General features: G+C 35.1%; 1 protein-coding gene across 1 annotated transcript; it reads left to right on the forward strand.

The window, feature by feature from the left end:
• Positions 1 to 165: 165 nt before the first annotated feature.
• Positions 166 to 23,176, forward strand: LOC115223558 (60S ribosomal protein L7a). Its single transcript, XM_029794194.2, has 7 exons — positions 166 to 208; positions 3,791 to 3,908; positions 12,079 to 12,228; positions 16,345 to 16,565; positions 19,638 to 19,768; positions 21,673 to 21,742; positions 23,025 to 23,176. The coding sequence occupies exons 1-7, from the start codon at positions 206 to 208 to the stop codon at positions 23,127 to 23,129; spliced, it is 798 nt and encodes a 265-aa protein (XP_029650054.1). The 5' UTR covers positions 166 to 205; the 3' UTR covers positions 23,130 to 23,176.
• Positions 23,177 to 24,264: the final 1,088 nt, after the last annotated feature.

The following is a 24,264-nucleotide window of genomic DNA, read 5'->3' on the forward strand; positions in this document are numbered from 1 at the left end:
ATTTTTTTTTCAAATTTAGATTTATTTACATTAAATAATATCATGCAATAATAAAAAAAGTTATTATTTATTTTGTTTCTTTCTTTTAACATAATCTCTGTCTTGGAGTAAATTTGTGAATACGGAAATGTGGCTTCAGAATAATCTAGAAACCTAGCTCTGTTTAATTCGGCCACCTATCGGCCTTTTTATCTTAGGACTCATCATGGTAAGTCCTCGTCTCATTCGATTGTATTTTCTAATCGCTAAACATCGATATTTATTTCAACTTTAGATCAAGCATAAGATATGTATTTTGTATCTTGTAAGAGTCTAGTACATATATGAAGAGAAATTTTGTAAAAATATTGTATAATTTTGTGAATTTAATTGCAAAAGAAATGTGGTAAGCTGTGCTTTTTCCTTCATCGATTTTACAATTTCTCTTTTTTCTCACTTTTTAAAAAAATTTTAAGGTGGAATTTAGTAATTATTGGATTAATTTTAATTATTGCAAAAAAAAAACGTTATTTGTGTGTCTTTATATAATGTGTATATATGTATGTATAACATATATGTGCTCGATTCTGTGTGCACACGTGTATATACACTCGTGTCCCAGGGTGTATTTGCGTAGTGAATGTAAGATATATTTATATAATTCTATACTTTATAGCAGTATTTTTGAAGTCTTCAAAGACTTGACGAAGGGGTCCTTTTATTTATCCCTAAAAATGGAACGATTTATCTTGGCAAGATTTGAATTCAAAGCAATTAAGGACGTAACTTAAATACGGAAAGTGTTTAAATAAAAAAAAAAAAATCGTAAAATGTAAACTGGCAAAATATATTCATCCTAAATGTGATACAAAATAGGTTTGAGAAATAAACGAATTCGAGTAGAACCAATGGTTAGGGTTGCAGGTTCTCATGAGAACTTCCCTTCGGCATTCTAAAATACCTATATCGAAAGAATGGCCTTCCTTGATGTCCGTCTGTTAAATATGTGAAGCTTTTTCGAGTGACAATGAAAACAATTTGCCTGTCCCTTTTTTTATAACCTTTCTGATAAAGTCCTTAAACATTCGCAACATAATTTTCCTGTGCGCACATCCACCCACACACAAACATATGTATATATTAAATTATAAGGCGGCGAGCTGGCAGAAGCGTTAGCACGCCGGGCGAGATGCTTAGCGGTATTTCGTCTGCCGTTACGTTCTGAGTTCAAATTCCGCCGACGTCGACTTTGTCTTTCATCGTTTCGGGATCGATTAAATATGTACCAGTTACGCACTGGGATCGATGTAATCGACCTAATTCGTTTGTCTGTCCTTGTTTGTCCCCTCTGTGTTTAGTCCCTTGTGGATAGTAAAGAAATATATATAAAATTGTAGTTCCATTCATTGGATTGCTGCATGGTAGCACACCACTCTGAAGATTATTAAATCGGAAGATCGATCCTTGTGGGCCGGAGGTAAAGAATAGGCATACCATCCGTTTCCGGCGTTACCCTAACCACCGAAAACGGGTGGTGTGCGTATTCTTTACCTTCACCATCTTAAAAGTAACACTTGTTAAACGGTGGCGGGACAGACATGTGTATATAACGGGGTTCTACACATTTTCGGAATTCACTTACAAGGTATTAAGGTACTTGAAGTACCGGCATTAATTAGTCCGAGGCTATTATAGTAGTCGCACGTTGTGACTGTACTAGAAAAACCACATGGTTTCGAAGAGAAGTTTTTAATCACAGCCATACCTGCGCCTTGGGGTCGATGTAATCGACTTAATCCGTTTGTCTGTCCCCTCTCTGTTTAGCCCCTTGTGGGTAGTAAAGAAATTTATATATGTATGTTTGACGATATAGAGTATATGAACTAGGGCTTTCTTACTCAGTAAAACGTCTGAGCCATTGTATGATTACATGAAATCACAATGGTAGACCTTAGTCCTTGAGAACTTTGCCACTACTGGAACGGGCTGATGTATATCTAACAATCTGTCTATCCTCTGAAGATTTGCAGTACTTAATTATTTGATAAAAGCCAATGTTTTGTATAGAAGAGTGATTGGCAGTAAAAATATCCAAAAAATTATTTTAGTTATAAATTACATTATCGTTGTCATTAATTTACATGAGCAAGTGATTGTCTTTCCAAAAAATAGTAAATGTTCTCAGAAATGGTTGGAAGTTATAAATAATGAAATTATCCAGCAGTGCTCCATGTAGTAATGTAGGGGAGAGGGTTAATGTGGTACTGGTAGGGGGTCAAGGAAGAAGCGATCAAAATGTTTTCCAGCAATGTACAATACTTGAGATCCTTGATTTGTTCTAAACAAACAATTGACTATGATGACACTTGTTGGATGTGATTGTCTGTGAAATCTATCCCTTGGCTGTCTGAGTCCACTTTATCTCACTTCGTCCCTGTGTTGATAGTGAGGGTTAGGGTCTGTTGACTGTCTTAATCATAATTTGATAATTGCTTTTTTTTTTTACTTAGTTCCTGGAAGAATTCAAACATCATTATTTTTCAATATATGTCCAAGTGTGTATGGGTTACTTAAGGGCCAGTACTTACAGTTGCGGATTTGAGACAATCGTCAGATGGATAAACCACTTTTTCGGCATTGCCCTTTTGAGTTCCAAATCTACCGATGCTCTTATCCATCAGGGGTCGATAATATAGGTACTATTTAAGGGTGGTCCCGGTGCGCGCATCAGCGCTAGCTAGTCGATCCTACAACGACCACCTAGCAAAGTAAATAAAATACAAAATGATTTTTACACAAAGGATCGACTAGTCACGACTAGCTTGCGCGACTACGCGAGTGTGCGCACCGGGACCACTCTTAAATAGTACCAATTTGTGCAAGTAGGAAACGAAACCTCCGAAGTACCAAATTGACGGCTTAATTTGCGTTTAACACGCATCCACATAGTTTTCCATTTTGTGTCTGGACATCTTCATTGGCAGGATGAACGAAATGTTCTTCTTTATGAAGACCAACATTAAACGATTAAAAGGATATTGTACAGGGAAACTGGCTTTTGTCAAAGAAAGAACGGTGACGAATTAATTTTCCGTTTTTACAAAGCTGCACTATCACTTTTCCATTAATAATGTCACCTCGTGTAATGAGGCCACATGATGAAGTCACAATTTCCACAGGTGTATTTGTTCATAATTGACGCCCTGCCAACGTTTGAAGAATGCTGTCTCGTGATTCTGCCAAGTGACTGATTATTCCACAATCCATCTAATATTGCTTTACGACGAAGGATTTCAACTAGACTTTATTATGCAGATTGAGTGTTCAATTTTATTTCTGTGGTAAAGAAATTGAGAGTCGGGCTCATGACTTCAGAAAACGTTCGGGCAATGATGGAATTAAGAATATTTGCTATATGAATACTAATGATTACAAATATTTTGCTGAGCCTGACAAAACTTCAAACTTTTCCACATTACAAGGGTTTACAGTGCCATTTTGAGCGATTTCCAAAATGATCACAGAAGAACCAAAGTAAAAGTATCAAAGAACATATTTGGGTTGTGTCCCTTCATTTTTCTTTTTTTTTTTTTTACACTTGTGTAAACTGGACAATTAACAATATATAGACAGAGGGAGGGAGCTTAGATTTAGACAAGATTTATTGTAGATTGGTGGGGTTAGTATATGTACACCAGACCAAATGCAGTTGTCAAGCACATTAAAGGTTTTTGTTTTTCTGTTGAAATACGGAATTTTGTGATTAAATTTTCAATTGGAAATCACATTTCCTCATTTGCGTCTCCTGCAGCCTAAATTCAAGAAAGGAAAAAAGAAGTTGCCACCAGTTCCTACTGTTGCTAGGAAGGTGGAACCAAAGAAAGTGGTCAACCCCCTGTTTGAGAAAAGACCAAAGAACTTTGGTATTGGTGAGTAAATTCAAAATTTCTGTCTCCATTTTATAATAAAGTCTAGTGTTAGCAGTATTTTATGGAAGAACTTAACCCTTTTGTTACTGTATTTATTTTGAGATGCTCTGTGTTTCTTTCAATGACTTTAAATATAACAAAGAATTTAGTAAAATAACTTATTTATCATTAAGCTAGTGTCAGGAACATAAATTGTGACTAAGGTTTGGTGGGAGATTTTAATTCCAAACTTATGAAAACAAGACATTTGTACTCAGATCCAGAGCCGGGTTGGTAATAAAAGGGTTAACCCTTTTGAAACTTTATGGTGATTTCTCCAAGTCAGATTTTCTGAGGAGTTTCATAGGATTCTATTTCTGGAATATCCAGTCAAAAGCCAGTGATTAATAGACCTGGACGGTTCTATTATTTAGCCATTGATCAATTCTAATCAAGCAGGCATGACCTAAAGTGTTTTGTCTTTCATTATCCAGTAAGTCCTTTCAATTATAAAATTGTAAAACTGTGGATTGAATTACCATTTAAAAGCAGCAATGATTCTTTCTTCCATTTTTTCATTTCCTTCGTTTCCTATTCTAATATGACATCATGGTAAGATTTTCCAGGAATATTAGATTATAATTACACATAGCTTTTTTTATACACCTTTTGTATTATATTTTGTAATTTATATTGACTTATTTAGTTCCTCACCATTATGCAGATTGAGTGTTCAATTTTATCATTGTGGTAAAGAAATTGAGAGGTGGGCCCATGACTTCAGAAAATGTTCCGGGCAATGATGGAATTAAGAATATTTGCTATATGAATATTACTGATTACAAATATCTTGCTGAGCCTGACAAAACTTCAAACTTTTCCAGGTTACAAGGGTTTACAGTGCCCTGTTGACTCAAGTAAATTGTGGTCTTAATAGAGAAGTATTATTAAAAGCAAACGGTTATTTTAAATAAAAAAATTGCTGCTTTTTAAAGACTATTTTAAACTGACCTCCAATTTGTAGCAGATGAGGTTTTTTTTAAAGTTTTCTCTTTCAGAATAATTTTAAGAAAAAGGTGTTGACGTAACCTGAATAGTTAAATAGGTTTTTGCAAGTATGGTTTTGAGTTTGATGTTACTGTGGACCTGTTTTATCTGAGCTTCAGATTAATCTGTTGCGGCTGTAAAACCGTGCAGCAGTTTGCTTCCTTTTACAAAAGAAAGACTAAAATTTAGTGATTCTGTAAAAGTGATAAAATAGTTGATGTTGACTGCTCACTCCCTTCCATGTTGGTGCCCTGGCATGGCTGTAATTCAGTTGAAAAGAGTAAGAGGAATTGGTCTGGAAAACCACCAACTTTACATGTGGGTTTCAATATGAAAACCGTTAATCAAGATTATATTATTGGAAGAGAGAATATTTTAAAACAGGCACAGGAGTGGCTGTGTGGTAAGTAGCTTGTTTACCAACCACATGGTTCCAGGTTCAGTCCCACTGCGTGGCACCTTGGGCAAGTGTCTTCTACTATAGCCGACGGAAACTGAAAGAAGCCCGTCATATATATATATATATATAATATATATATATATATATATATATATTATATATATATATATGGGTGTCTGTGTTTGTCCCCCTAGCATTGCTTGACAACCGATGCTGGTGTGTTTACGTCCCCGTCACTTAGCGGTTCGGCAAAAGAGACCAATAGAATAAGTACTGAGCTTACAAAAGAAGTCCCGGGGTCGAGTTGCTCGATTAAAGGCGGTGCTCCAGCATGGCCGCAGTCAAATGACTGAAACAACTAAAGAGTAAACAGTTGATGATGCCCGTAAAGCCAACTGTTGGAAGCACCAGACATGTCTCACTCCTATTAAATCTCCTGTGTGTGATATATATGAACAGTCTTACTGTAGCAGAATATTAATTCATTTTAAATGTAAATGGTTCATGAATATGTAAAATGTCTAAATAAATTCTAAGTTATAGAAATTAAATTATGATGGTTAACTCACTCTGGGTATATAAAATTACGTACGAGTGAGGTCAGTTTTATTTCGCAATTTATGTAAACGGGATTTTTTTTAAAGAAAATATTTTATAATGGACAACCTAGTTCAGGTCTAGCTGTAATATTGTGAATATTATAATAGTACTGATGCGTTATAGGGCAAGTCAAACCTTTGTCCATCGAGATAGTGGGAGATGATTAAAATGTAAAATGTCTTATCAAAGTTAATATAATTTAAGGCATTTAGGATAATTAAAAATTACAATTGGTACTTATCTGTCAGCTTAAAAAGAATACGGAAAACGTTTGTGCATTTTATCGAATTCTGTTTCAATCAAAAAATTATTTTAATTATAAATTACATTATCGTTGTCATAGAATTTGCCTCATGTTAATTTACATGAGCAAGTGATTGTCTTTCCAAAAAATAGTAAATATTCTCAGAAATGGTTGGAAGTTATAAAAAATGAAATGTCTTGGGTGGAAATGAAGTTGTCCTGAAGTGCTCCGTGTAGGGGAGAGGGTTAATGTGGTACTGGTAGGGGACAAGGAAGAAGCGATCAAAATGTTTTCCAGCAATGTACAATACTTGAGATCATTGATCTGTTCTAAACAAACAATTGACTATGATGACACTTGTTGGATGTGATTGTCTGTGAAATCTATCCCTTGGCTGTCTGAGTCCACTTTATTTCACTTCGTCCCTGTGTTGATAGTGAGGGTTAGGGTCTGTTGACTGTCTTAATCATAATTTGATAATTGCTTTGCTACTAGCTAGTTAGCATTTGGGTTGCACTGGGTAAATGACTGGTATAGCTCTAGTGATACTGTTGACATAGGTGTGTATATAGGGAGGGTTTATGAAAAAAAAAAAGACGAAGACAGGTGGTGTACAAAACAAACAGACGTATTGGTATAATGCTCAGGAATAGAAAAAGTCTTTTACGTTTCGAGCCTATGCTCTTCTATAGAAAGGAACACAGAAAAACAAGGAGAGAAAACAATGTGTATTGGGAACGTTAGCTTTTAAGAACAAATCTTAAAATATACTGAAAATAGCATTTTTGGTGTCTTTCTTTCATAGGAAGAGTGCTCCACATTAGTGGTCATTTCAATATGTTTGTGTATGTATATATGCACATCTATGTTCACTTAGTAGTAACAGTAGGCTTGGTCATATAAAATAATGATTAAAATGATTTGCCATTTGAGTCTTATATAAAATGTTTACCTTTTTTTTTTGTAACTGATATTTTCTGAGAAATGTGAGAAGGAATTATTTAGTGAATCTGAAGGATCACAATAATTACAAGGCATATAATTTCTCAGCTATGAGGTTTACCTTGCCCTCTCTGACATTGATGAGACATTTTTTTATACGCATTTCTGAGCTTTGAAAGAATATGCTTTTGTATTATGTGTGAGACCCAATTTTATTGTTGAAGCACTTTTACATATTTGATAGAGATGGGGATGTTGAAACACTGTTATATCACTATGAATATCTAATAAATATATACACGTATTTATAGATTATACACACACATTACAGAGAGATAAGAATTGGACTATTACAGGAATAAAATTACTCTTGAAAGGTTTAGATGTCTTTTCAGACAATGACTGAATGGCAATAGTTGATAGCCTTGCTTCAGGGATCTGATGTTTAACCCTTGTGTTACTGTATTTATTTTGAGATGCTCTGTGTTTCTTTCAATTAATTTTAAATATAGCAAAGAATTTAGTAAAATAACTTAGTTATCATTCATCTAGTGTTAGGAACATAAATTGTGACTTAGATTTCAGCCAGGTTGGTAATGAAAGGGTTAACTCTTTCGTTACTAACCCGACTGAAACTGGCTCTGGTTCTGAGTACAAATGTCTTGTTTTCATAAGTTTTGAATTAGAATCTTCCACCAAACCTAAGTCACAATTTATGTTCCTAACACTAGATGAATGATAACTAAATTATTTTACCAAATTTTTTGTTGTATTTAAAGTAAATGAAAGAAACACAGAGCATCTCAAAATAAATATGGTAACGAAAGGGTTAAAGAAGTTTAAACTGGTTATGTCCTGGTAGTTGTTTTCTATCCTTAAACAATTGGGAAATTGATGAAAAGCTTAAAGAATGAGTGAGCATGGCTGGAAAGTGGGTGCTAGGATAGGAGTATGTCATGTAGAAGATGCTAATATTGTCAAAGGCAGGTGAGATAAATCTGGTATGTTAAACCTTGATTAGATATGGAATACAATGGATGAGTGGGATTCCTCAACACTAGAACTTGGTTTCTTATTAGACCTCATCAGCCAAACTGATGCATTTAAACTGACATGCTTGCTAGAGAAGCCTTTCTGTTGGACTATGACAATTTCATTTAATTTTCTAGATTGGAAGAGTGCTGCACACTTGTACCCCATGGTACATTTGTACGATTATCTCTTCCTACATTAACTTTGACAGTTGTAGGACACTGGTCATGATTATCTAGTGAATGAACTGGTGATTATATGTCTGTTACATTATTTTCTGTTAGATGCCTATACGGCTTTAATATAGCATTTGGCCTGACCTGTCCCATTAGGAAGAGACAAAGAGAGAATATATATCTGGGAGATTTGTCTACCATTTAAAACAAAAGATAAACCCATTAGCATTTAGGCCAGCCCAAATATTCTACCTGTTTTATGTTCAAACAAGCTAGATCTCATCTCATACCTGCCCTCTCTAACATTGATGAGACACTTCTGAGCTTTGAATGAATATGCCTCTGTAAATTCTTGTTCTTAGTTAAGGCTTATGTAACTAGTTTTAACCCTTTAGTGTTCAGATTATTCTGTCAAATGTGATGTTTGTTTATTTAAAATGGATTGAATTAATCATGCATTATCTTGTAGTTTAGAGATTTCAGTGATGTGGTTTTTTTAGTTTTAGAATGACATGGTAGGGCTGAGGTGAGAGGCGAGATCTGGTCAGTTTCAATATAAAGCAGGTTAAGTATTTTGTCCAGATATGGCCGGTTTGAATGCTAAAGGGTTAACTAAAATACCCTCCCCCATGTAGCTGTAGTTCTAACTAAAATACACTTCCCATGTGTAAATTCTGAAAAGTAGACTTTTGACAAAATAGGCATAATTTCATGTATGGAAATGGTGCTTCTATTATGAAATTCAAGATGTAACGGTTTTATTGGTGTTCTATCTGTAGATAGAAAACTAATATATATGAGGTGTGTATATAGCTCATTGTATATCTGTGTTTGTCTTTTTGCATTGTGTGATAGTTGCCATCATACATACCGGCTGCCATTTCCAATATATTTCATGAGGATATCTGGCCATGGAGAAATATTACCTTGCTTGGAATCAGGAAGGGCATTCAGCCATAGGAAGTATCCCTCAGTAAACTCTGCCTGACCCATGCAAGTATGAGAAAGTGGACGTTAATAGCTGAATGATAAAGAAGTTATTTTACTAAATTCTTTGTTATATTTAACCCTTTTGATACCAGCCCGGCTGAAACCAGCTCTGGCTCTGTAATAGAAATGTCTTGTTTTCACAAGTTTTGAATTAAAATCCTTCACCAAACCTTAGTCACAATTTACGTTCCTAACACTAGCTTAATGATAACTAAGTTATTTTACTAAATTCTTTGTTATATTTAAAGTAATTGAAAGAAACACAGCATCTCAAAATAAATACAGTAACGAATGGGTTAAAAAAAAGACAGTTTATTGGAAGAGAGCTGCACACTTGTACCCCATGGTACATTTGTACGAAATCTCTTCCTATATTAACTGTGACAGTTGTAGGACACTGGTCATGATTATCTAATGAATGAACTGGTCATATATGTCTGTCACATTATTTTCTATTAGATCAATGGATATTCAAAGAATTTATTAGAATTTTTAGGTAAATTTTGGACCTACCATTTTGGTATTAACACTTTAACCCTTTAGCGTTCAGATTATTCTCTCAAATGTGATGTTTGTTTATTTATATTGTTTTGAATTAATCATGTATTATCTTGTAGTTTAGAGATTTCAGTGATGTGGTTTTTTTAGTTTTAGAATGACATGATAGGGCTGAGGTGAGAGGCGAGATCTGGTCAGTTTCAATATAAAGCAGGTTAAATATTGTGGCCGGTTTGAATGCTAAAGGGTTAATATATTTTGGTACTGAAGATAGGGTTTTGCCCAAGTTGATGACAGCTGGTGAAGTAATAATGATGAAACCTGGTTAGGAAAAATTTGTGGTTAATGAATTTAATTCTCTTGACAAAGGAATCATAGAGGATTTTGAATTTTGGTATTGGTACTGTGAACAAAACAACTGATGTAAAGGGAGCTAAAAGACAAATCATTTAGAAACTACTGTTAGATGAATAACTGGGCTGTTTCAATTACAGAAAGATAAGGTTTTATGAAACTAGTCTTGGTTGAAGGACTCAGTTTTAGGCCTGTCGTTGGTATATTTAAAGTATTCTATTGACTTTAGTCTACTAGTGTCATAGGAAGGGGGATAACTATAGTTTAACCATATTTTCAAATAATTTCTCTTGCTTTCTGTAATAATTTTGTTTCTCATCCCTCTGTTGGGTACCAAATGGATGGCTTCAAAATAACTGCACCAAATCGTTCATTTGTTATTTCATTGTACCTTGTGATATAATGGAAATATCAGACTGGAGTAATTTGTTTTTCCTTTCCAACATTTATGAATCTGACTTAACGGTTTAAAATCTAAGATATTAAAATTGTAGTGTTTTCCATGATATTCTATACAGGTAATACTTTAGATGGCTTTTGCAAAGCATATAATTTCTCAGCTATGAGGTTAACCTTGCCCTCTCTGACATTGATGAGACATTTTTTTATACGCATTTCTGAGCTTTGAAAGAATATGCTTTTGTAGTTTCTTTGTGGAGCTTAATTATAATTAGATCTTTTGTTTCAATATAACTAGAATACATTTTGAAAATAAAAGTTCCTTTCATAAATTTATAAAATTTCAAATCTAATCATAGGTAAGTTATTTCAATTTTGTGATATCATCTAACATGTTAATATACTGTATACTGAGAGAGAAAGAAGTGGGTGTGTGTGGTGAAAGCAGTGTACTTTTTTACTCTTTTACTTGTTTGTCATTTGACTGGCCATGCTGGAGCACCACCTTTTAGTCGAGCAAATTGACCCCAAGACTTATTCTTTGTGAGCCTAGTACTTATTCTATCGGTATCTTTTGCCGGACCGCTAAGTTACGGGGACATAAACACACCATCGGTTGTCAAGTGATGTTGGGGGGGACAAACACATACATATATATATGACGGGCTTCTTTCAGTTTCCGTCTACCAAATCCACTCACAAGGCTTTGGTCGGCCCGAGGCTATAGTAGAAGACACTTGCCCAAGGTGCCACGCAGTGTGACTGAACCCGGAACCCTGTGGTTGGTAAGCAAGCTACTTACCACACAGCTACTCCTACGTCTAGTATGCTAGATTTTTAGTTACTATTTCAAGGTTTCTGTGATTTCCATATAAATTAACGGTGATGACAATAGTTATTGGTATTGAGTATTCTGTGAAATTATACCCCTTGGCTGTCTGAGTTACTTGGAAATATGGCAGAACAAATATTAGTGAAAATCATATGAACTGAATTAGGTCTGTATATGTATTTTTTATTACTATATAGTATTAGGTTTGACTTGCAGCTGAAAATTTTAAGGTTCTCTTGTTTGATGAATATAAATTATAGAGATATTAACTCGCAAGTAGCCTCTTATAATTTCTCTAACTGAATCTTGCTAGCTGTGTAGTAAAATGCTGCATTTTATTAATTAGGAGCCCTAGTTCAGTAATAGTCCATTATATAGTTGCTTTGATATGATTTGTTATGTTTGTTTTGGGTTATCTTCTGCTTTCTGCTCTATACAAGTTCACTATGAAGTTATTTTTTTTGTATAATTTATCCTCACTGTTTTTGAACCTCTGCATTGTATGGTTTGTGCTGAGGCCAAGCAACAGTGAAATAAGAATACCAGTTCTGTAAACTCGGCATCCTCACTGATAGGGTTGTTGATTTGGTAACTGTTCACATGATTGATCTCTTGTTTATAAAAATATTTGGTTACAAATCAAACATGGCTAAATTTCATTGTGTATTTTTTTCCAGGTCAAGATATCCAACCCAAGAGGGATCTAACACGTTTTGTAAAATGGCCCCGTTACGTGAAGATCCAAAGGCAAAGGGCCGTTCTCTATAAACGCCTCAAAGTTCCACCACCAATCAATCAGTTCAGGCAGAATCTTAGCAAAGATTTAGGTAAGTCCAGTTTTCTTTTGATTTGCCAAGATATAATGGCTATGTTGAGAATTTATGAAAATATATAGGCAACTCTTGATTATGTAATAGGTATTTTGGTATTCTTTCGATATGACTTGACAAAACCAAAACACTTCAATTCAGCTGTTTCTCTGGAAGCACCTGGGGGACTGATCCCGGAACCACGTGGTTGGGAAGCAAGCTTCTTACCACAGAGCCACGTGACTGTCAGTTGACGAAATGGGAGGAGGAGTAGAAGAAAGCGCTTGGGTTGTATGTCATTGCTTGTTCGCTTGCATACTTGTTCTTGTCTGCGTGTGTGCTTATCTATCTGTGCCTGTTCTGTTTTTATGTATTTATGAGTTGTGGAATATAGCTATACCGAAATTATGCCAGCAATGTCTCATTTTAATCTTGAAGAAAAAATGCCTTCCATATTTGTTCCTACCTGCTTCACGCCAAGCAGAAATATTGCAACATGCATGGAGAGAAAGAGGGACTACACAATGTATTTTATGAATTTCATAAAAAAACATTCTTTAGGTTTAAATTAGTATAAAACTGCCTTCGTTATATCTATATTCCACAACACAAATACATAAAAACAGAACAAGCATGCACACACAAAAGAACGTGCGGATAAGCACGCTCACATGTACAACCTATTGGCGTTCTTTTCCCATTTTGTCATCTGACATTTGACACGTGCTTCCATGGAAGCAGCCGAATTGAAGTGTTATTTGTCGAGTCATATCAAAAGAATACTGGTATTTTTTGAAAAGGAATTTAAAAATTGTCCACTGATTAGAGAGGGGTTGAAATAGTAGCTATTACTGGTTACCTAATGAAACTAGTCTAAATTCATGATTATTATAGAATTTAATTGAAACTCGTGAGGGGTGTATTTTGGTCAGAAATATGGTAACGAGAGGGTTAACTATAGGATGAGATAAGTGATGTTAAGACTTGGATAATGATGAAGTAAATCTGTCAGATCCCTGCCTGGTGATAATCCAATCACTACCAACCGAGATCTCTGAGTCCAGTTTTAACTGTATTATGAATGATGAGCTTTGTTTTAGTAACTTACTAGATATTTTAAAAGTTTATTGTTAATGTATAACTCTTTTTGGTACCAACTTACCATATTTATGTATATATGTATGTATATATATATACAGAACAAGCATGCACACACAGAAAAGAACGTGCGAATAAGCACGCACTCATGTACAACCGATTGGTGTTCTTTTCCCATTTTGTCATCTGACATTTGACACGTGCTTCCATGGAAGCAGCCGAATTGAAGTGTTATTTGTCGAGTCATATCAAAAGAATACTGGCATTTTTTGAAAAGGAATTTAAAAATTGTCCACTGATTAGAGAAAGGTTGAAATAGTAGCTATTATTTGTGTACCTGCTTTTGTTCCCATTCTGCAACTGAGTACTCTTATACTACTGTACCCGACTGACCATACCGTGGTATATGACTTACAGCCAATGCAGTACCAAGCATGATCAAGGTGAACTGGAAGAAATTATTAGGATTGTACAATTGTATAAAACCGTACTGTCTACATTGACAATCATGTACAAGTGTATTTACCATAGAATGTTTATAGCAGTGTTTCTCAACCTTTTTTACCCTTGCGTGACCCTTAAAATAAATTACATGCCTCAAGGAACCCCTGCATAAAAAAGAAAAATTATATACCATATTTTTCTCATTTTTTCACTGTAGTATATTTTGATTATATATATATATATATATATATATATGTATATGTGTATTATATATGTATGTAAAGTTAGTTATTTAATGAAACTAGTTACTATATTTCTGACCATAATACACCCCTCATGAGTTTCAATTAAATTCTAAAATAATCATGAATCTAGGCTTGTTTCATTAAATAACTAACTTTTTTACTTATCAACATACTGTGATATTTGGAACATAATTAAAGGAAGGGTTCTTAATCAATTCTATTGCATAACTTTTGTCTCAAAGTGACTTTAATTACAGGTTAGTCCAGGTAAATTGAGCAAAAGGTAAAAATATTAAAATTTTAAATTGAGCAAAAGGTAAAAAATTAAAATTTTGTTTAAACATCACCATAGAAAATGAATCATCAGCTAATATTCAAATGGGTATGCAACAAAATTTTGATAAAGAAGAATTGTGCACATCACTATATCATTAGTTGAATTTAATGCACAACAGGTGTACCATAAAGGTGGAATAAACTGAAATATTGGAATCCACCGTAAGTTTGACCGAACTAAAGAAATCGGTCGAAAAAATAATATACGGCCCTGGTTATGGTATGGAAGTGATAAATTCCAGACCACATCGTACCCTAAGCCATGCTGACTAACATTATTTTCCCTGTATAAAAACTAAATCCATGCAGTACCCAGTATTTGCTTCACAAATTTCCCAAACTTTGAACCCCGATTTTGGGTTTGTTTACGTTCTGCGTAAGTTTGTTTCCGAAGTGATCGCTTCAAACAATAACTTCCAGACCACATCGTACCCTAAGCCATGCTGACTAACATTATTTTCCCTGTATAAAAACTAAATCCACGCAGTACCCAGTATTTGCTTCACAAATTTCCCAAACTTTGAACCCCGATTTTGGGTTTGTTTCCGAAGTGATCGCTTCAAACAATAAATTCCAGACCACATCGTTTCCTAAGCCATGCTGACTAACATTATTTTCCCTGTATAAAAACTAAATCCACGCAGTACCCAGTATTTGCTTCACAAATTTCCCAAACTTTGAGCCCCGATTTTGTGTTTGATCGCTTCAAACTAGCATACTGAAAAAAATAAAAGTTTAATGGTTTCACTTCCTAAGAAAGCCTATAGATAAACTTTATCTCCTCAGAAAAATTGCTAATAAAAGCATTTTAAAAGTTTTTTTACTTCATTCCGATGTAAAATCGTCTTCGCTGTCGCCTTCGCCGCATTGTTTCTTCGGAAGGCGCTGCTTTCATTTTCGGATAAAAAAATATCCTATTCATTATTGTACACCACGTGCTTTAGTACCTATTTCATTCTTTTTCTCGATATCTCCCTATTTTCCGTTGACAAAGCTTTAAATTCGGAATCAATGCTTGATAACATGAAAAAAATCGATGCCAAAAAAGATGTGGAAAAAAATCTCCCAAAATTCACTGAGTTGAGATACCACTTCAAGCAGTGTCGGATACTATAACTTAACTATTTACAATGTGAAATCACATGCTTTAACGAATGTACCAACGAGATTTGGGTTCAAATTTACATTTAAATAACAATAGGTCCTCACGGCCGGGTTGGTATTATGGACCAAAAAATTTTTCGGCCGGCTTAGTAACGAAAGGGTTAAATTAATGATTATTATAGAATTTAATTGAAACTCATGAGGGGTGTGTATTTTTGTCAAAAATATAGTAACGAGAGGGTTAACTGTAGGATGAGATAAGTGATGTTAAGACTTGGATAATGATGAAGTAAACCTGTCAGATTCCTGCCTGGTGATAATCTAATCACTACCAACCGAGATCTCTGAGTCCAGTTTTAACTGTATTAGGAATGAGGAGCTTTGTTATAGTAACTTAGTAGATATTTTAAAAGTTTATTGTTAATGTACAACTCTTTTTGGTACCAACTTACCTGAGATATGTATGTATGTATATATATATATGTGTGTTGTCCATAAATTACAGTATCACTAAATATATCCCCAATGATTGTTATATTTTTTGTTAACATTTTTTGTTAACATAGGTTAGCTAGGATGATGTCTATATTACAATATAGGATGATGTCTATATTACAATATAGGATGATGTCTATATTACAATATAGGATGATGTCTATATTACAATAGCCAATAACATGTTGTGTATGTATAGTAATATTACGATCATGAAATTAATATTAGCTTATCTCACTCTTTCTCACGGAACCCTAGGAACCTCAGAAACCCTGGTTGAGAAATGCTGGTTTATAGTTTTGTATTTGTCAGTAAATACACAATCCTGTAATTGAATCCGACCAGAATTTAATTAGGTTGTATTTTAGTGCAATTACTTAAATGTATTGTTTTTTTTTGTTTCAAATTGCAGCAACTCAGACGTTTAAACTTCTGGACAAATATCGTCCAGAGACCAGACATCAGAAAAAAGCACGTTTAAGGGCCCGTGCCGAGAAACGAGCTGCAGGTAAAGCAGACACACCAACAAAACGCCCCCCTGTTGTTAGGTCTGGAGCCAATACTGTGACCTCCCTTATAGAACAGAAAGCAGCCCAATTAGTTGTCATTGCTCATGATGTTGATCCCATTGAGGTAGGTATTTACCCTAAGTGCATTGGATCTATCTCTCTTTTACTTGTTTCAGTCATTTGACTGCAGCCATGCTGGAGCACCGCCTTTAGTCAAGCAACTTGACCCCGGGACTTATTCTTTGTAAGCCTAGTACTTATTTGTATCGGTCTCTTTTGCCGAACCGCTAAGTGACGGAGACCTAAACACACCAGCATCGGTTGTCAAGCAATGTTGGGGGGGACAAACACACACGCACATATATACATACATATATACATATTTTGGTCAGAAATATGGTAACGAGAGGGTTAACTATAGGATGAGATAGGTGATGTTAAGACTTGGATAATGATGAAGTAAATCTGTCAGATCCCTGCATGGTGATAATCTAATCACTACCAACCGAGATCTCTGAGTCCAGTTTTAACTGTATTAGGAATGAGGAGCTTTGTTATAGTAACTTAGTAGATATTTTAAAAGTTTATTGTTAATGTGATACCAACTTACTTGAGATAGCTTCTATATAAATTTTCTGTTTAAAAGCGATCTAAATTTAAAAAATTTTAAGTGTTAGTTTATATTCCAACATTAGCTTAATAATTTCAATAAATTTGTTATTATTTTCTCAAACATTTCACGTGGTAAACACTAACATAACAGAGAGCATGATTTTTAATTAGCTGATGATAGTAATGATGAAATATATTGGGGATTAGATTCACACATTTTCAATGCTACTTTCTACTTATTTTCTTATATATATGAGAGCGAGAGTGGGGGTATTTTAATTATTTGAATTACTCCTGTATATAAACCTACACACATTAATTGAATTGCTCTTGTATGTACTCCAGTACAGGCTTTCGTTACCATTTTCCTAAATATGGTTAGTGTCGAGTTATTTCCCTTTTAACTAGTTTGAATTTGCTCTTATCTGAACCCATAGTTTAAAATTTTGCAAATAAAACAAAGAATGTTTGATCCCTTATAAAAAGTGACCTCATTACATCTATCTTTGGTAATGTAATGTTGGCTAAATCATAGTTGGAATCCCTTTGTTGGTTGGTATTTTCAATCTGGGTTCACCTTTGGCTACAAACTACAGCCCAACGAATGAATTTACTTTGCAGATGTTGCAAATGATTGAATTATGCACCAATTGTCTTGTCAGTAAATCTGTCTCTCTCTCTCTCTCTCTCCCCCTCTCCTGCGGAGGGGACCAGTCGATTAGATCAGCCCCAGTGTGCAACTGGTCCTTAATTTATCGACCCCAAAAGGATGAAAGGCAAAGTCGGCCTATATATATATATATCTCGTTGCTGTCATATGTCCCAAATTTGGCCAAATGTGTGTTTTTTTTTTTAATATTTAATTTTGCTTGGTCAAACTATTGTATCTCCAGCGCTGTTTCAGTTGAAAATTGCCAAAGTGTTGTACAACAGTTTAATATTTTTCAAAAGTGTAGTAAGTCCTACATAAGACAGTTTTGCAAAAAATATTTTCTGACTGAAAATATACGTGCATAGTTACGATTTTAAGCACCCAACAAAGTATTTATGAAGGCTGAACCTGTTGCTAATGTAAAAAGAAATGGAACGGTGAAACTATTGTTTCGCTTCCTGAAAATGCAGTTTTCAACTTGTGACACTTTTGCATAATAATAATATATACACAAACACACTAACAGTAAATTAGCTGTTACTAAAACGAATGATCAAAGTATTTACAGTATTGTAACTGCAGTAAAGGAGTTTGAAGCTATGGATGTAAGCAAATTGGACAGTGATGAAGACAATTTATCAGTTACATCTCCATGGTGATATTTTATTTACTACCGAGATCTCTGAGTCCAGTCGTTTGTAATGATTTTTTTTTTTACCATTTGACCTATTCATTTAGGTTCATTTAAATAATTTTGTGTTTTCTTAGAATTAGGGTTTTATTTTGTAAAATGTCCAATGAATAATGGAGAAATAAAGCAAGAACTTGATTACTTATACAGGTGGAGTAAGTGATGAGTGGAGGTGAGGAAGGAATTCAGTGAGATTGAGATAATTTGTGTTTCATATACATCGTCATTAACACCTGCCTTCCATGCTAGCATGGGTGGGACTACATATGTATACACACACACTTATAAATATTTTTTGTCTCCATTAGCATACTTTGTCAACTCTATTTGTTTATGCCATTGTTATTAATTCATTTTCTTTACTATTTTTATTATAACTATTGTTAATGTCACCTTCAAAAAACACATTCAGATTTGAATGGTTTTATACACACATACACACACGCACACACACAAACACACACCTACTCTACCGTCGGTTGAGTCAGTGACTTGTTTACTCCATGGGGGTCAATGAGTATCATAAAGAAATGTCAGAACACCAGATCTGTTAGACAGAAGTGTTAAATAGAAACAGTTTCTCAGATACTGAAATCATTGTTGGCTAGTTCTTTTGAAATAGTATTTTTTGTGCATTGCCGCTTGTGCTTGTCGAAGAAGTAATTATATAAAACAAAGTTTGAAAATTCTGGTTTAAATTCCCAGCATACTTTGGCTTCATTTTTACTCTGGGTATTATCAATAGGATCACAGTGATGCTTGAATTTCTTCAACTGAATTTTTGTAATTTTGAAGACAACTTGACAACTTCTGAGTGATCATTTCTAATTGTGTCCCCTTCCCCGGCATCCCCTGCTTTCCTTGTGACTTAACCCCTTACCCGGCAGAAACGAATATATGCGTTTTGACCGAAATCGTTTTTTTCTATCTCTGGTGAGTTAACTCGCCAAAATCGACAGCAAACGAGTTCCTTCGTCTAAAAACGGGTTAACTCGTTTCTGCCCAAAGCGGTAATTTAAAATATTATTGAATTAAAATTAAATAAGGTTTGAAATATACCTCGAAATCACCATTCAAAACATAGTGAAATAAAACAATTAAAAAATATGTCTGAAAAATTACATTTATTTTCAAAATAATTGTTGGGTAAGGGGTTAATTCCAAATCAGATCTTGTCCTTTTATATATCTGTACAATACTTAGTATGATTTAGTATTAAAAGTTTTCAACCCACTTTTCAGCTTGTACTCTTTATGCCTGCACTGTGTCGTAAAACTGATGTCCCCTATTGCATCGTAAAAGGAAAGGCTCGTCTTGGCAGAGTTGTCAACACAAAGACCTGCTCATGTCTGGCCATCACCGACGTCTATCCGTAAGTATTACTCATTCCTCTTGTTTAATGTTAATTATATTTACATTTTAGAACAGTTTAATTAGTAAGTAAAATATGTCAGACAAACCTTGTTAAATATGATAGAAAAAATTCTCGATATATAATTTCCTTAATTTAGAGTAATATGGTTGACTTGGATCAGTGAATTGTACCAGTGTGAACTGGGACATCTAATTGATCAATGTCAACTGTTGAGTAGAAGTATCAATATCGCCACAACAAAATCAACTGTTCAATGGGAATGGTTACCTATTTTCAATATTAACCACATTTAAACCCTTTCGTTATTTTATTTATTTTGAGATGTTCTGTTCTTCTTTCATTTACTTTAAATATAACAAAGAATTTAGTAAAATAACTTGGTTATCATTAAGCTAGTGTTAGGAACATAAAATTGTGACTAAGGTTTGGTGGAAGATTTTAATTGAAAACTTATGAAAACGAGACATTTGTAGCCAGAGCCAGTTTCAGTTGGGTTGGTAGCGAAAGGGTTAAGGTGGTGAGCAGAACTGCTAGCACATTGGGTAAACTGCTTATCCCTATTTTGTTCATATTTGTTTTGAGTTCAACAGAAGTACCAGCTGAGCACTGGGTTGATGTAATCAACCCCCAGAAATCCCCCAAAGTTGCTGACATTGTGACGAAATTTGAAACCAGTGTTAAAGTTTAAACTTTACAACACCATGATATTGCAGAGTAGATCCATGTGTTAGAGCGGTGCTTTTCAACCAGGGTTCTGCGGAACCTTAGGGTACAGTCCAGGGGTTCCGCAAGAGGAAGTTACAAAACTGCTAAAATTGGCAGTAATTTTTAATTCTCTTGTTTAGTCTGTGTGCATAAGACTATTAAATTATTGCACAGGGGTTCCCCGAGCCAGTGAAATGTTTCCTTGGGGTTCCACTCCAGCAAAAAGGTTGAAAAGCAGTGTTAGAGGATGACGTCTCTTCAGAGATATCTCTGGATGTGAAAAATTATCCTCTGCTGGTTTTGATAACAGCTGTTCCTGAACTATTTTCGCATTGGATTATGTCAGTGGTTGAATATACCTTTCAGCATTTAGATTTCTTTGTCTAACCTATTATTTATTCAAATTGTTTTGAATTACACTCATTATCGTGTATCTTCAAAATTTCAATGGTGTGTTTGTATATTTTTAGAATGACTTTATACTCTAGGTGTGAGAGGTTGGATCTGGTCAGTTTTAATGTAAAACAGATTGTGCTAGATTAAATGCTAAAGAGTTAATATGGAATTTGTAGTTTGTGGTACCAGTGCCGGTGGCTCATATGAGAACCATCCGAACGTGGCCGTAGCCAGCACCGTATCGACTGGCCTCCGTGCTGGTGGCACGTAACAAACATCCGATTGTGGCCGTTCGCCAGCCTCGCCTGGCACCTGTGTCAATGGCACGTAAAAAGTGGTGCAGCCTTTGGGCTTCCCAGACCCCAGTTGAACCGTCCAACCTATGCTAGCATGGAAAGTGGACGTTAAACGATGATGATGAGGACAATTTCAGTTGTTTGATAAACTGAATTACCTGCTCATTGCGATTTGTCTGCATATACCACAATCGCTTGCATGTATAACATAATTGTAAAGCTACATTCAATAAGGCTAGACCATTGCATTATAGGCACAAGGCTTTCAGAATATCTGTAGGCGTGAGCACGGGTGGGGATTGAACCTAGGGCTTTATGGTTACATGTATTTTCTAATCATTCAAAACAATTGTTTGTGAAGGGTGGAATTCATTTTATTAAATGTGGTTTTATATAGTTATCTTCAAGATCACCTGTATAAGTGAATTACTGGAGAGAGAATGGTATAATCATTAACAAATGAGATTTGTTAATTATAATGGTTCTTGTATGTTAAAATTTCAGGGAAGACAAGTCAAATTTGAATAATTTAATCACAGCCATCAGGACAGACTTCAACGACAGGTTTGATGAGGTCAGTTATTTATTACACTTTTTTTTTTCAAATTTTTTCTTTTTTGTATACATAAGACTAGCAGTATTGCCCGGCGTTGCTCGGGTTTGTAAGGGAAATAACTATATAAACCTTTTTAGAGAGTTACTTCCCTTATATAATAGCAAAAAATGCATTAAAAATGGGAAATTTTTTAAATCGTAGACAATTTTAGAGAGTTATATAAAAATATGGTATATTTTTTTTAAAATCATAGACTCATCGTAGACGCGCGCTAATACCCAGAAGGGCTCGATATGAATCACGACTATAAGATACCCGCTTTTGGTTAAACTGCACTGCAAAATGTGGGAGTAAGGAATCTAAATCGTAGGAGACAGACACCACACAACTTCTCTTTTATATATATAGATATTAACTACAATATGCATGACAAAATTGGTCAAATATAAGAAAGAGGCACCCAACTCAATGTAGGAATTGCATGTATTATTTAAAACAGTTTGATCCAGCCCTATGCAAGTTCTGTAGGCTTGCTACAGGAACCTAACCAGATTTGGATGTTGCCTTCTGCTGGTCACAATGCCCTTTCTCAGATTGTTGTAAGCTTCCAAATGTTGCTACCCTACAGGTTGGGTGGGCAGGGTAACATTTTCTCTGCACAGAATGCCAGTTTGTTGCGGGGTTACTCATTTGCAGTTGAGATGAGAGCAACATGAAATGAAATGCTTTGTCAACCAGTGGTTGGGGACAGACGGACACAAGTGCATGTATATGCGTGCGCTCGCACACACATACAAGCTTCTTTGAGTTTCTGGCCCACCAAAACCACTCAGCTTTGATTGGCCTGTGGCTGTAGAAGACATCTGACCCAAGGTGCCATGCAGTGAGACTGAACCTGGGTCCATGTGCTTGGGAAGCAAACATGTTAGCACACAGTGATACCTGTGTGTGTGTATAAAACTTAAACAAATGGCAAGGTATAAACTTCACTATATACTTAAGATATAAACTACTTGCCCATGTAATATGATTTGTAAAGGTTTTGTGTGAAATTCTCCAACCTGACAGTGAAACAATCAATTATGGTCTTGAATATTTGTTATATTTAAGCAGATTTTGTGACTCAGTTACTTTTTAATTATGTACTTAATCTTTTATGAAGTAGCCATTGTTTTCAGCAATACTATTTCGTATCAGTTATATTGTGATTTTAGTCACATATGTTGTTAGATTTAGAAAGTTTTGTTACTGATTAATTCCGTTGCATGTGGTTTCTCATTGATGTTTTTGCTTTTTCCAGATTCGCCGTCATTGGGGTGGTGGTATTTTGGGTTGCAAGTCCCGGGCCAAGTTAAGTAAGTTGGAGAGAGTGCGTGCTAAAGAAATAGCACAGAAGCTGGGTTAATTTTCTTTTGTGGAATTGACGAAAATAAATATACTACAGAAAAAAAATTGTCATTTTGTTATTCTTTGTCAGAGTTGTGGACAAATGTATGTGTGTGATAAGGGCATATGTGCCAGAGAGAAATCACTTGGTGATAAGGCCAAGATCCCCCATGGTAGCTCTATCTGCCACCAACTGTTTTAGCATGAAACTCATTAATATAGTCTTTGGTTTAAAGATGCAAAACAAAGTTTTAATCAAGTCAATCAACATTGTTTAACGTCTGTTTTCCATGCTGGCATGGGTTGGGTGGTTTGACTGGGGATTGGCAAGCCAAGAGGCCTCACCAAGCTTGAATCTGATCTGGCAATGCTTCTACAGTTGGATGCCCTTACTAATGCCAACCAGTCTGAGTGTAGTGGGTGCTTTATATGGGAGCCAGTGAGGTGGCACTGGCATCGGACATGTTCGGATGGTGCTTCTTTTATGTGCTACTGGCATTGACCACGTTCGGGGAGCCACTGGCAACAACATAAATGGTGCTCATTGCGTGCCACCAGCACGAATGTAACCAAAAAGTAATGTGTTGCAGTTAAAACATATATTGTATAGTTGAATGTATGTTATGTAAATTTAGATAATCTGGTTGATGTATAGAGGAGAGGCATCTGCATAACAATATTAGCGACAAGGCAGTGTTAATGCAGAGAGGTAATGGCCCCCACTTACATGTCGGCGTACTGTTAGAACAAGCTATACTGCAGTAGAAAACCACGAGAGAATCCTTTGCACCAGAATCCAGCCAAAATAAGATTTTATCTTCAAAATGGTAAGATCTGGCCTCACAATTGACCTATGTATTCTGAAAATAAGCAATCACATTGAAATCTCAAAAACTACGAAGTAATGCTTGGCTTGTTTTTATCAGTGTGACTAATTAAGCATTACATTTCACAAATCGGAATGCTAAAGGGTTAGGTGGTGGGGTGGATAAGTAAAATGTATCAAATTAGGGGTAGATATTTTTTTTTGTTTGATGGCTCTATATATAAACTGATTTTGGTTGTGGCTAGTTGTCATTATGGTTCCATCTCTAACTCTGCACACCATAAACGTGTGCATGCACACAGCATCAGTTCCCATGGTGGTTGTGTAA

Source organism: Octopus sinensis, linkage group LG23 (genome assembly GCF_006345805.1).
Source record: "Octopus sinensis linkage group LG23, ASM634580v1, whole genome shotgun sequence".
NCBI lineage: Eukaryota > Metazoa > Mollusca > Cephalopoda > Octopoda > Octopodidae > Octopus > Octopus sinensis.